At 42.4% G+C, this 13,646-nt stretch overlaps 2 protein-coding genes across 3 annotated transcripts in view; both read left to right on the top strand.

Annotated features, from left to right (window-relative positions):
• anos1b (anosmin 1b) overlaps window positions 1–2,274 on the top strand; it is a 43,558-nt gene extending 41,284 nt beyond the window's left edge. For both annotated transcript variants that reach the window (XM_069153196.1, XM_069153195.1), the window contains exons 13-15: window positions 37–260; window positions 848–991; window positions 1,141–2,274. In XM_069153196.1, the coding sequence (XP_069009297.1) occupies window positions 37–260; window positions 848–988 (365 nt within the window). In that variant the 3' untranslated portion in view covers window positions 989–991; window positions 1,141–2,274. The remainder of the gene's footprint in view (window positions 1–36; window positions 261–847; window positions 992–1,140) is intronic.
• Window positions 2,275–4,591: 2,317 nt separating this feature from the next.
• LOC138200477 (uncharacterized) lies at window positions 4,592–12,788 on the top strand. Its single transcript, XM_069153194.1, has 9 exons — window positions 4,592–6,089; window positions 7,056–7,161; window positions 7,643–7,790; window positions 8,582–8,629; window positions 8,795–8,872; window positions 9,202–9,339; window positions 10,353–10,436; window positions 10,996–11,046; window positions 11,331–12,788. Exons 1-9 carry the CDS (start codon window positions 4,625–4,627, stop codon window positions 11,439–11,441), a joined length of 2,229 nt encoding a protein of 742 aa, XP_069009295.1. The 5' UTR covers window positions 4,592–4,624; the 3' UTR covers window positions 11,442–12,788.
• The last annotated feature ends 858 nt before the right edge of the window (window positions 12,789–13,646 follow it).

Here is a 13,646-nt window from a genome sequence, read left to right as displayed (position 1 = left end):
GATCGGTGAAGGAAATGTGTCCTTTGTTTGTGTCAGAGCGCCTCCTGGCAGGCAGAAAAGTGGTACTGCGTCCAGAACGGCTGACAGCAGACTTTAAACAAGTCAATGGCACCCTGCTCACAACGTTTCGCTGGAGGATATCCCAGCATGCACTGGACCCAGCAGCCGTTGAGGGGTTCCAGTTCACCTGGACGCTGCAATCTGAGGCAATAGAAGGACAGGAAGATGCGCTTATCTCCCAGACGCAGACAATCGCACCGGTGAGACAAAGAGAAAAGTCAGGTCTGCGTTGTTGCTCACAGCAGGAGGATAATAGCTGAGGGGCATTAAGGTTAGGTTAGGTTAGGTAGTTACTTTATTAATCCCCGAGGGGACATTTTTTTCGCTACAGCAGCATACAGAAGCAATAAGATAATAGAAAAGCAATAAAATAGCAGTACAAAATATCAAATATAAATATATTAAGGGGATTGTGTATGGGTGTGTGTCTCTGTGTAAGAGGGTGTGGATGTGTCTTAAAAATTATTTTTTTACTTTCCTCTTACATTTCAAGTGAGTCAAGAATCAAGAAAACTGATACATTTAAAAGGTTAAATTATAAAAGCAGTAAAAAGGGACATTATAAGGATGCATCATCAATTAGTGGATAACTGTCGTCATATTTTATAATCTCTCCAAAAAAAAAAAATCCAATAAAAATAGAAAAGAAAATCTTAATAATTTTTGTCAGTGAGGCTTCTTATAATCAGTTCTTCTGGGAACTACTACTCCTACTCTAATGTTTTATTTTGCTAGTTATGTTCTAACCGTGTGTGTTTGTGAACTTCCCCTGCTTCACCCTCCACAGTCTCAGCGATCGGTGACAGTTCATGGTCTTCAGGCTGACAGTGTTTACCAGCTGCAGCTCCAGGTCTTAACAGCAGGGGGCAGCAGTGGCGCTGCAGTGTCCAAGACGATACACACTCCAGCTATCAACACTACACTTTGATAGGTAGTGGCACTCTGTCATAAACATATGACATTTTTCTCCAGCTCTATTAAAGAATCATAGTCATATATTTATCCTTTTAAAGGATAAAACTGTGTCATTTTTGCGTTCATCTTCGTATCCCATGTAATCTTATGAATCATTTCTTCCAGGCCCAACCACAGAACTGCCACTGCCTGCTGCACCCTGGTCATCTTTACCAACATCCACTTTTCTACTGTCTTTCACTGTGCAGCATCGTATCATTGAAAGGTCATGTGCACAACACATGACTAAAACTGTAAGATAAAGAACGTTCCTCTCCGGGAAGTAGATTGATCTCGTACGAAAGGTGATTTCAACTCCAACTCTGTTATTTCCTTTTCAAACGTCAGTCGTTGTGAGCTCGCTCCAATGAAAGAAAGCGTTTGCATCTCGGTCATTAACTTGTCAGATGACCAAAGGGTAAAAGGGCCTTCGTCAATATTGTTTTGTAAAAAAAAAAAAAATCGTAAAGTTAACTGTACCTGTTCATGATGCCAGTTTAAAAAGCACTGAAAGTCTTGGCAGTGAAAAGCTTATCCATATTTTTAATTGAAATGGCATGATTTTCCAAATGATTCCTCGTGGCATCATTAGTTGCAGCGCTGCAGCATTGTAAGACGTATGTGAAAAGTGAGACTTCTTGTACAACTGTTTCTCTACTTGTTTGGTGTTCAGATGGGATTAATGAAGTCTAATCACCTTGCGTCACTCCAGCCAAATAACACTTGTAAAGAGACTCAGTATGCCTGTTGTTTTTCATCATGCTAGTAGAGAATAATATAGCACTGACCTTATGTACAAATAGTAATGTATAGACTGACTGTGTTTATCTCAATGCATAATCTTCTGCATTATCTTTGAAGCTAGTGGGTGTGTGTGCAGAAATTATAATGTAAGCTCAAATATTTTGTTTATATGTTTCAAAAAACCTTTTTTTTTTTGTTTTGTTTTTTTTACTCAAATATGTCTGCGTTTGATTGTTTGATATTGGCCTGTGTGCAGAATTAGTTTACTTAACCGTACACCCACTTCACACTTTTACAGTTAATAGACCTGTGGTTTTACAAAATTTATATCATTGCTTTGAAAAGGTTGAAATGTACTGGTGTTATGGAGCCAGCAGTTACTATGTTAATATTCTCCTCATGTAACCTTTCACTGTTGATCATTTTGTAGTTTATTCCTCTTCTTTTTGACTGTTAGTTTTATTTATTGTTTTCTTGTCCTTTTTTTTTTTTTGTAATTAAACCTTATCAAGACGGTGTGTGTGTGTGTTGTGTCATTGATGTCGCAACTAGAAATTATGATATTGGGAGTAATATTACAATATCATTTAAAATATTTTTTTTTTTTAAATTTGTGTTATTCATGGTTTTTTTCGTTGCTATGGCAACGCATTTATTTACACGTCATGCTAATACATATAAAAAAATAGCATCAGGGATGAACTACTGCGGATTTAACGATTGCCTCTTGTAAGATTCAGATTTTAAAAGACGTCTTAATTATATTAACTGGATGTTTGTAAGGAAGACGAAATAAAAAGAGCAGAACTTTTATATGTATTAGCATGGCGTGTAAATAAATGCGTTTTTTTATTTTTTTAATGTGTTATTTATGTTGTTTTTTTTCCGTTGCTATGGCAACGCATTTATTTACACGCCATGCTAATACATATAAAATAAAAATTAAAAAAAAAAAAAAAAAAAATAGCATCAGGGATGAACTACTGCGGATTTAACGATTGCCTCTTGTAAGATTCAGATTTTAAAACACGTCTTAATTATATTTACTGGATGTTTGTAAGGAAGACGAAATAAAAAGCGCAAGAACTTGAGGTTTTATTTTCCTTCGGGAGTTTCCGGACGAAGCCGAAAGCGCGTTCGTGACGCGATCAACGAGCGACGGCTGCTCGGATTGTTGTTTCTTCAAATCGTGGCCAGACGACACTCGGGTTTGTTAATTCACAGACGAGGTAGCGTATAACGGTGTTTCTTCCAACTCCTCGCTTGCGGATTTGGCTCGTTCGAATCCAAATGGCTCCGAAAGTCGGACCCGCAGCTCCTTCCTTTGTCTTCAGACGGCTTCCTCCTGAAAATGGAGGAAATGTGTGCGTTGTCGCTGCTTTGTGTTTTTTTTTGGCTGCAAGCTAGCCGATTTAGCTCGCTTCAAGGGGGAGGGGGGGGAGGGGGGGGGTGACTTAACTCGTGCAAAACTTTTGTGAAATATATTATCGGTGTGGAGGAGGAGGAGGGGGACAGTTAAATAATCCGACGGCTCGTTATATTCTCGAATCACGTGTACGTGCCTCCCGTCGGTCCGAAGCCAAATGTTAAAGATTACCTCGGCTAACGAGGTAGTTTTACATTGAACTTCTTCATTTAACTGAACATCTCAGCAGCCAAAGTCAATGACAGGAATGACTGAGTAATCTACAGAAATTAAAACTTTTTTTTTTTTTTTTTTTTGGTGCTAAATCTGGAGTTTTTAAAATCTCGCTGCTATGTTGAGGAGTTCCGTTTTAAAAACCAAATAACACCTTTCTGTTTTTTTTTTTTTTTTTTTTTTAAAGGCAGCGTCAGCGTTACTCACGAAAACAGCAGCAGAAAAAAAAAAAACGTCCAAGTCAAGAGGTTGTTGTTGTTGTTGCGCTTTGTGTTAAAACGTGGCTCCCTCCACGCGAAAACTACAAGTGACTCTGAACAGTTGAACCACCTGTTAATTGAAGATGACGTCACTGTCTTTAGGTGCCCTCGGTGTTTCTATCAAGACGGTCCGAGACTTGGATCAATGACGTCATATCATCCAGAAAGGAAAAGATACGGGACATTTATTCTTTAAAAAAAAAAAAAAAAAAAAAAGGGACTGGACCAAAGTCCAGCATGTCCAACAAGCCGCTCTCATTCATGTGATGTAGGATGGTCTGAAGACGCCACATTTTTATTTTATTTTATTTTTTTTGCAGTGAATATTTGATGCACTTTTCAAAACTACTGATACCTCCTGAGAGCCATCAATCTCCGCTGCTTTATTTGGTGTCGTAACAAAAATAGCTTATTTTAAATACCAACAAACTAACTGTTAAAAAAAAAAAAAAAAAAAAGGCATTTCTGATCTAATGATCTTAAAAAAAGAATCATATTTGACCAACGTACTGGACAGGGCTGCCTTAATCTGTGTTTGCATTGACTGATAACAAAATGTCCGTGGGCCCCTGGAAGATAGCAGAGTCATGCCTCATGTTTAAACCGCAAACTCGTTGACTTTCTCACCCTGTTTATTTTTCTCTCTCTCTCTCTCTCTTCTTCCACATCTTCCTGTCTGTCTAATTAGGAGACCATGGTGGCATTTTAACACGGAGGCAATCTGCCAAATCGGAGACTGCTGTTGTCATTAACTTCTGTGGTGGCAAAGGCTCGACAACCACTACTGTTCCACGCAGCAAAAGTGCTTTACAGAAGACAGCCTGGAGGGAAGTTTGTGGAAAGAAATCAAGGGAAGAACAAACCATAATATTTACGGTGCGGCGAAGCGAAAGGGGGAGGAGAGGACAGGAGTTCAGACGGGGGAGGGGGGTTTGGGGATGGGGTTGAAGAGCCAAAGGAGGACGTCATGGTTCACAGCGGCTCTGCTTCCCCAATGAAAACAACACCATCAACATCACCTTTTTTAACCGTGTCTGCTACTGCACATCCTCTTGTGCCTCCCCCCGGAGGAACCACAGATCCGGACCTAACCCAGACCCCCATCAAACTCCTCACCACAGACCTTACCGCCAGCTCAGATTTGACTCAGCCCTCCACTCTGACTCCTGCGGCTGCAGAACCCCCTGTTGTAACGCCAGCAAAAGCATTTAACACTAATTCATGCCCAGCGTCAGTCTGGGCCTCCATACCGACACCAACCCCTGGTCAGGGCCAGGCCAATGGCCGTACATCAGGCAGGAAGAGGACTCCTAAAGCATGTGACTGCTGTGGCCCCAACGGTAAGGGCCACGATGTCAAACCCTCGAGCCGAGGGAAAGGGAGGGGGAAAGGGAGAGGAAGGGGGGCTGGAAGGGACCTTGGGGACACCCCAAAAAGAAAAGTGGGCCAGCTGACGCGCATCAAGAGCTTTGATTTGACCATGGAGAAAGAGGAGGAAGCAGAGGAGGAAGATGACGCGTACGAGAAGGTGCAAACGTCTGTAGCAGTGGCTGATATTCAGTCCCAAACCCCTTGCACCACGACTGTCACCATCTCCCTGCCGGAGGGTCCAATAAGGAACTGTGTTGCTCCAGAGAAAGGGGATGTGCAAAGAAAGGAGGACATGATGATCGGGGGCTCAGGAGGTCCTGGTGCTGGAGACAAAGGAGGTGAGGACAGCAGAGACGTGGAGATGAGATTGTTGGGATCAGCAGGTAGGGGAGAGCTAGTGGTCAGAGGTCGAGGAGGAGGAGGAGGAATGAGAGCTATGATGGCACCGAAAATGGAAGTTAACGTTGAAATAAAAAGGGGAGTTACAGATGGTGCCGTCATCAGTTCTAAAACGGCCTCAGCTGAGCAGTGGGTGAACCAGGATGCACAGATGCTCCACGGGGACCAGAATGACTCCGGCTCAGTTAAATTTGGAAATGGAGACACTGTAAATCTGTCTGACTCCGAAGGGGAGGTGGAGGACAGCATGATTGTGACTGTACCCGGAGACGGACTCCTGTCCATCTCATTGCAGTCACGTCCTGCTTTACGATTAGGGACTCCACAGGACCTTGACTCCGAGATAGAGGTGGACAAAATCCCTGACAGAACAGACCAAGACTCTCTGCTAGTAACACTGTCCAATGGAAACGTCACCGCACCGACAGATCATCACCGCAGAACCACACCTATGGAGATGGAAACTTCTCAAGTCCCCATCACAATGAGCATCATGCACTATCGCTGGGCATTACGAGACCACAAGCTGTACTGTCAGCCCGGCACCTGGGAGAAAGACGAGATGGAAGAGATGTTGGGTAAGAATCAGCCAGAAGAAACGGCGGCAGATGGAAAGACGCAGAATAAAGAGACTCTGGAGCAGCTCACTGATATGATCCACGGTAAGATGTGGCGTGGAGCACACGCTGCTGCTCTGTGCCTCTGCAATGATTAATGGTCAATGATTGATGTTTTTACACACAGAGAATTCACCACTGAGGGTATCGGCGCTTCTTCTGTCATGTTGTTATCCATAAAAAATTCATGTCCATGAAACATTAATACACAGAGTTGATCCAAACTCATGTTTATGAATAATTCATAACACATGGCTTATTTTTTTTTTATTTCCAAAAATAACTTTAGATCCAGACGCAACTGCTGATGAGACGACTGTTTTTAGTCAACAAAAATGGTGAATAAAGCACAGTTGATGTTAAAAAAAAAAAATCTAAAATAGGAAAAAGCAGAACAGTTTTGGCTAGTATAATACAACTCCCACCCCACTATATGTTGCATAATATACACTCTATTTTGTATAATGTATGTATGATATTTGCAATTGGTCGTTCCTGCTCGCATGGTGCAAATACTGAGCCTGAATTCTAGAAGATATTTTGTTTCTCGGGACAGAGATCAGATTGAAGATCAACCCCAGATTTCTTTCAAACAATCTGCACGTTTCATGAATCAGAAGGGAACATTTTTTATTTCCTCTTCAACCTTGATCAGACAACATCTAGGAAATAAGTGAGGCACACCGAGGTTTGTCTTCATAGGATAAAGGTTTCTGGTTTTGTGGACAGGCGTCGCTCATGTTTGCAGGTAGACTGTATAAACAAAACTGCAGCTTTGCGATAAACCAGGCAGACGCATGTCAGTAAAGAGTGTTCAGATATCAGCAGTTTGTATATTACTGGACTTAAGGTCCACAAAAAGTAGCTCTGCCTGCATTTAGCTGTGCACAGGTCTCCATTTCATAAAATACAAACTCTTGTGATTATCAGCAACCAATGAACACATCTATAATCGTGATCTAATGGGTGATGTCGTCATGTCGTGATTGCTTTTTTTTTTTTTTTTTTTAGAGTTTCTGGAGAACTTCTATCTTAAATATGGCAGTTTCATTCCACTCAGTGAGACCGATGTCCTGGAACACCTGAAGAAGAAGGGCAACTCTGACCTCAGCAGCAGGTCGGCACACACACACACACACACACACACACACACACACACACACACACACACACACACACGCGCACTCTCCGATGTTACCCGTTTGAGTACCAATGTGGACTTTTCCAGCATTCAGTGTTGTAGTCACACAAGCAGAAGAGAAGGAATAACCATCAGCCACAAAACGCATCATTTTAGTGCTGGTTGAGAACATTAATTGTTATGAATAACCTGACATTGTGTGTTATTATAAAAGCTTTTATTATCTAAATGAAGGTGGACGTGCTGTTCTTCATGTGCCTGTCATAAAAGAAGCAGCACAGATTCTTGTTTGATGGCAATTTAAATCAGCCCAGTTGCCAGATTATCGTAATGTTGCCACAGTATTTGGACAGATCCATTTGGAAGCAGAGACGTTTTAAGATAATATGGCATTTCTGTCGTATTCGCTAAAATGCCATTGAAGCTGTATTTTTCCTCTCCGTGTATCTCTTTTCAGCGGCCTGGACATCAAAGGGGAGATGACTCGGTACAGGGCGGGGCTGGCCTCTGCTCCTATTGCAGGCTTCATGGTCATGTATAACAAACACACGCTGAGCCTGGAGGACCTCGGCACGCTGGAGGAGCAGAACTGGCTCAACGACCAGGTAAAGAGAGAGGCGGGATTGTTCACAGCTATGCAGAAGCCCTCATCACAGCTCTTCTAACTTTGTCCAGCCTGCCAACAAGAAAATCACTTTTTTTTTTAATCTTGCGAATAAAGCTTTCTGGAAAAAAAAAAGGCCAGAATTTGAAAATACAGCCCTCACTCTGCAGCTCCCCCCCCCCTATCCTCTTTGTCCTAAGCCCCTCCCACCAGACAAAGACCAGTGTATGCACGCTGTTGAAATGCTCTCTCCATCTCTGAAATGCTTTTCCAATATTGACACGTGTTTTATGGGGTTCAGTGGTGTACTGGCCTTCGATCTTGCAGGACACATCCCGGAGGACCATCTAAAAATCCATAAAGTCTTTACCGGCGCTGTCTCTCTTCATCAGCCCTCTCTGTGTGTCTCTCATTCGGGATGCGATCAGAGCGATGTTCCACTATCGAATTAGACTTAACGTGAAGAAACATGCGTGTGCGTCTGCGTTTGTTCAGTAGCCAATAGAAATGCCCTCTCTCTGAACTGACTTGTGATTGGCCAGAAGTCTCTGTTGTTGGGCTAGATTTCCTGAATACAGAGCCAAGAGCAGGTGCAGAAGTTTAGTGTTATTTCAGACCACTTGAATTATATTATGCTGAAAGATTATTATGGAATTTTTCCCCAATAATCCCATTAAAAAAAAAAATTAAAAAAAAAAATTGCATTCATAGATTAAAAAGTTGAATACATTAAGTGACGTTGGACAGTCTTTCAATGACATCTTCGCTTCTGACTTTGTTTTGACTGTTCAGATTATCAACATGTATGGAGAACTCATTATGGAGGCAACAGAGCACAAGGTAAATCTGCTTCTGCTTATTTAGAAAAATATCTAGATTAGTATTTACAAAATGTAAAAAGGGCTCACCATAGGGATGTTTTGGGATTCCGGAAATGATAAATAATAATTCACATTCTTAAGATTTGTTGGGTGTCTGATGAGTTTTGATATTTGTTTCTCTTAGGTGCATTTTTTCAACAGCTTTTTCCACAAGCAGCTGGTTGCCAAAGGTTATGACGGTGTGAAGAGATGGACTAAAAAAGTGAGTAGGACGATGGAACAGTTTACAGTTTAGAGTTTTGACGGTATCATTGATAACTGCACCTTGAAGTTGTGTTACATCTGTCTTTTCATTTGCCACTCAAAGCTTGAGTTTGATATCTGCCGGAAACTAGATTCACTTGTCGATTGTCGCACAGGAACATGAACCTGTCTGTCCTGTAGTTTGTGGATTTTGAGTGTCTCATATAAAGTAATATTTGCCTGACAATATATGTATCTGTGTACATGGCCTGTTCTACATAGGTCACATGAGACGTTTTGTTCCCTCAATATCTCATTTCTGTGTGTTAATTTGTGGGATTAATTCAGGTCGACCTTTTCTCCAAGTGGCTTTTGCTGATTCCCATCCATTTAGAGATCCACTGGTCTCTTGTCACGGTCACCATGGCAACCAAAACCATCAGCTACTACGACAGCCAAGGCATCGTCTTCAGACACACCACAGACGTGAGTGCCTCCATTGTGTGTTGATGTCTTCAGGGTTGGCGTTCAAACCCTAAATAACTCCAACTTTGTGGTTTGAACTCCAACAGAGCAAACGGGACAGCCGTGAGGGGAGATCATCTCTCATCCAGCTTTTTAGCAAAGAAAAATATTTCGGCAAGAGCGAATCAATATTTCTTTCTGAATTTGGAGAGTTCTGGGATTCCATCATGGCACTGTGGTGACACAGAAAAAAAAACCAGGATTATATTTTACTTTGATTCTAAATTGGAAGATAAATGCTTGAGAGACAATGTTTTGCGAATTCGTCGTGAGAGTTTCAATACAAATGTCAGGAAAGCAGGATGAAGTCTTCCTTCCATGCTGTTTTATATACATTCTGCTGTATAAACACGCAAACAGTCCAATTATAGCTGAGAGCAGCAAAGTAAGTAAGGAAGGTTGTTTGTGGTAAAACAGCACGAAGTCGACAATCAGTCAGTCAGTCGGTTTGACAATCAGTTGATTGGACAGCAGCTCACTATAAGAGTGATCACCTTTTTTTTTAGTCCTTCCTGTTCTCCAACTTTTAATGAAGAATAATTTATTCTCCGTTAAACTAGTAATAATCCACACGCTAGTCTGTAAACTGAACTGAAATTTAAACCTGTGGCGTGTGACTTTTACATATAAATGAAAAGTCTCTTGCATTCGAGTCCTCGCCAGAAAAATGTCTCTGTACTTCACATTCCTGCGCTGGCCAGATAAGCTGCGGAGACTATCGCCAACCGAGCTGGCTGTCTTTCGGTTTAGCCCAATGCTAACTAACTGAATGGTGATTAGATTATTCAAACATGCAACTATTTGAACTTTCCAAATGCTATTGGACCGAATGCATCAACTTCTGATAGTGAAACGGGTCATTTCATGGCGGGTGTTTTACAGCCTCAGCAGTAAAGCTGGAGGAGGCGACAATGTAGCTTATCTCTGGTCTGTGTGTGTGTGTGTGTGTGTGTGTGTGTGTGGTCTAATATCAGAACATTATGAAGTACCTTCAGTCTGAAGCCAGAGAGAAGAAACACACAGCTTTCCAGAAAGGCTGGAAGATCACCATCATCAAGGTAACGCTGATCCCCGGACTGTAACGATCACACTGTGTTCATCCAGTGCCCCGGAAGCGTTAACGTGCGCTAGTGTGTTACTGGTGATTGAAAACGGGGAGGCTTTCTTTTTTATTGGTCGGTACAACGTGATAGAAAACGGGAGCTTAAATTCCACGTGAATGAATTTCTTATAAATAATCCCTTAACGAAGCCAAATCTGCAGGATACCGATAATAATAAAGCAAATGTAACTTCATGAACATTTTGTTTTCTCATCGATTAATTTTTGATCATTAAGAGCGAGCAATAAATACGTCCGATTGTCTTTTATTTTTATTTTTTTTACATCTTCTGCCCTTCCTACTGTTGCTTTTCGATCAGCGTATAAAACTTGAACGTCAAGTTGCTTTCACATTCTTTTTGCAGGAACTATGTTATAACTACTGCCTCCCCCTTCACTAAAAAAAAAGCGTTGCATGCGTGTGAATGGTTAGATATAAACTGCTCGGCCCAAAAACTGTAGCGCTGGCATCTTTCGTCTGGCTCCGTGCTTGACTGTGACTTGTTGTCTCCTCAGGGAATTCCTCAGCAGAAAAATGACAGCGACTGTGGTGTTTTTGTCCTTGAGGTGAGACACTGTTTTGTTTTCCCGTTTCCTGTCCACCCAGCCACCCCCACCCCTCACCCCTCACCCCACCTGCGTCTGTTTGCCTTATCTGTCTTGTTTCCTGGCAGAAAAAGAAATAAAGTAGATCTCGGGTGTCTTTCCTGCCTCTGGTTTCTACTCCGATTTGATTTGCTCAGTCTCGCGCGTAGGGCGAGAAACGCTGGAGGAAAGCTCCTGCCTGTGTCCAGCCTTGATATGGAGGCGACGGACTGTCTCACATCACTGTCGGTCTCTCTTTCCGTCAGTACTGCCGTCGTCTCTCGGTGAAGCAGCCTCTGCTCTTCAGTCAGGAGGACATGCCTCACATCCGCAAGAGCATCTACAAAGAGCTGTGCGACTGCCGTCTCAACCACTGAACGACTGAACGACGGTCGCCTGCGCTCGCCGGCTGCTCCCCCGGTTACACGAGACGTCCTGCACGAGTCTGTCGGCCTGTTACATAAGCTAACACGAACATGGCCATCTGTATTCCAGGGAGCCCCGACTGCCCATCTGCCGGTTTGACTGACGGCAGAGCGGCGCCCCCTCGGGACTTTAAGTGACTTTTGGAGTTCGAGAACAGTCTGTAGCTCAGCAGATTTTTTTTTTTTTTTTTCTTCCCCTTGCAATGAACTACTGACGTGGCCCTCTACTGACCCTCGAAAACGCCGGCCCTGAACACTTCAGGCTGCTTTTGTTTTCGACTCTTACCATCCTACGAGGATTTTAAGCAAATGGCCAAACCACAGCCCCCTTTAAGGACACAACGGCGCGCTGACCCAGACTGAGGAACCCTGGACCAATAGGATGGACCCTCCATCCCCTAACACAGTGGCCTTACCTCTCGGACGGCCGTTTGAAACCGAATGACTTTTTCTTAAACGGCTCATTTTGTGTTGAACTTCGCAGCCGTGTCGCCCTTGGAGTTTTATGCATGTTGTATAACATGTTGATAAAGCTGGCGTCCGTGCTACAGTGGACCAGCCGTTCACCTGAAACTTGAAGGTTTGAGTTGGTTTTGTTGTCTTGGACTACAGATATTTTGCACGGTTCGAGGCCTGTTCATTGAAGTCTAGATTATAAACCGAATGTACCGATCACGTTTTCTCGTTCGTGTCACATAGGCTCGTTGCCTTGAAACGGGGACAGTATTTTTTTTTTTTTTTTTTTTTTTTGCGAGGTAGTTTTTGTTTTAAATATCAGGTTTTTGACACCTTACTGCAAATAATTTCTTCATTAAAATTCCAGTTTTACCATCACATTATTTACAGGGATTATTTTTTTGTTTTTAATGCTGTTACCACATCCTTCCGGTCAGTTTTGAACAAGCATTTTTCACCTTTTGATTCTTTCGTGTTTGAATCCATCTGGATTTCATGCTGGTTTGTAAATTTCACATTGAACTGTACAGCTCGCTGCTGATATAAGTACCACCGTTTTTGGTTTCAGCCTTGCAGTTTCTCCTACTTTATTTTTGCATTCGGATGCAGTAACACAGGACCAGAGAGTGGTGGTTACAGAGTGGCCTCTTAACAGAGAAACAAGTGGACCTCAGCTGATTCTTCTGTCCAACCTGGATTTTGTTGTGGTCTTCACCTGTATATATTTACAGATTCTATTGTACCTTTACTGGCCTTTACTGCTGTATGTGCTTGCTTTGGCTAAAAACCACAACGGTTTCTGTACTGTTTTTATTTGTTGTTATTAAAAGGCCAATGTTCGGACTTCGATTGCAGGTTTTCTTGAACAAGTCGTGCACTTGTTGGATTTCCAAACTAACAAAAAATGATTGATTGATACAGAAACACGGAACAACAAAGGGGGGAAAAAAACAACAACAACCTGTCTAACCAAAATCCTGTTCGCAAATACCAACATTTAGCCAGCAGCGCCTGTTTGAAATGTTTCTCTGCCGTCAGACGTCCTTGACATAAAGTAGCGATAAAGACATTTTCCTGGCAAAATTAAGGAGAGAAGCTGATACACGGATATCCATAAAACTCCGGTGAACGCAGTCAATTCTCATTTTATATCCCCGTTTTCAGTGAGTTGATGACCTTCAAGCTAAATCTGTCCTTCTACTGATAGTGTGGCTTCAAAAGTCATCTTATCTTCTTCTCAATCCTGCCCTCATATCGAGACGATCCTATCCTCTTCCTAGATTATTCTAAAATCCATCATCATCACATTTTGCACAAGTGGGTGATGAAACACCTGAAGCACTGATTTAATGACAAGGATTTGAGAGATAATGAACAACTGCATTACTGGTCAATAACCAGAAGAGGGGGCCCTGTGTCGGCAATTATTATTTTGCCACATTTGTTGTTTTTGTTTTTGTTTTTGTTGGCTTCCAGCCAGAGCACAAGGTCAGAAAGGTCCCAGTGGCCCTGGAGCTGGATGAAGGCTGAGTGTCTGGCTCTAGGGCACTTCAGCAGACACTCCTCCTGGCATGCAAGCGCTCGACCTGTGCCAGGGATGGTTTTCCTAATCGTCACGCGAGACTGATTACTTCACTGCTTCATGCAACAATCTCATGATTAGAATTACACTGGCCTGTAAATTAGTCGACCTTTTAAGAG

Source organism: Embiotoca jacksoni, unplaced genomic scaffold (assembly GCF_022577435.1).
Source record: "Embiotoca jacksoni isolate LCO1_2020_lvr unplaced genomic scaffold, fEmbJac1.0.p SCAF_19, whole genome shotgun sequence".
Lineage (NCBI taxonomy): Eukaryota > Metazoa > Chordata > Actinopteri > Embiotocidae > Embiotoca > Embiotoca jacksoni.
The sequence above is the reverse complement of the archived record's forward strand: the minus strand, read 5'-3'. Positions and strand labels throughout refer to the sequence as shown.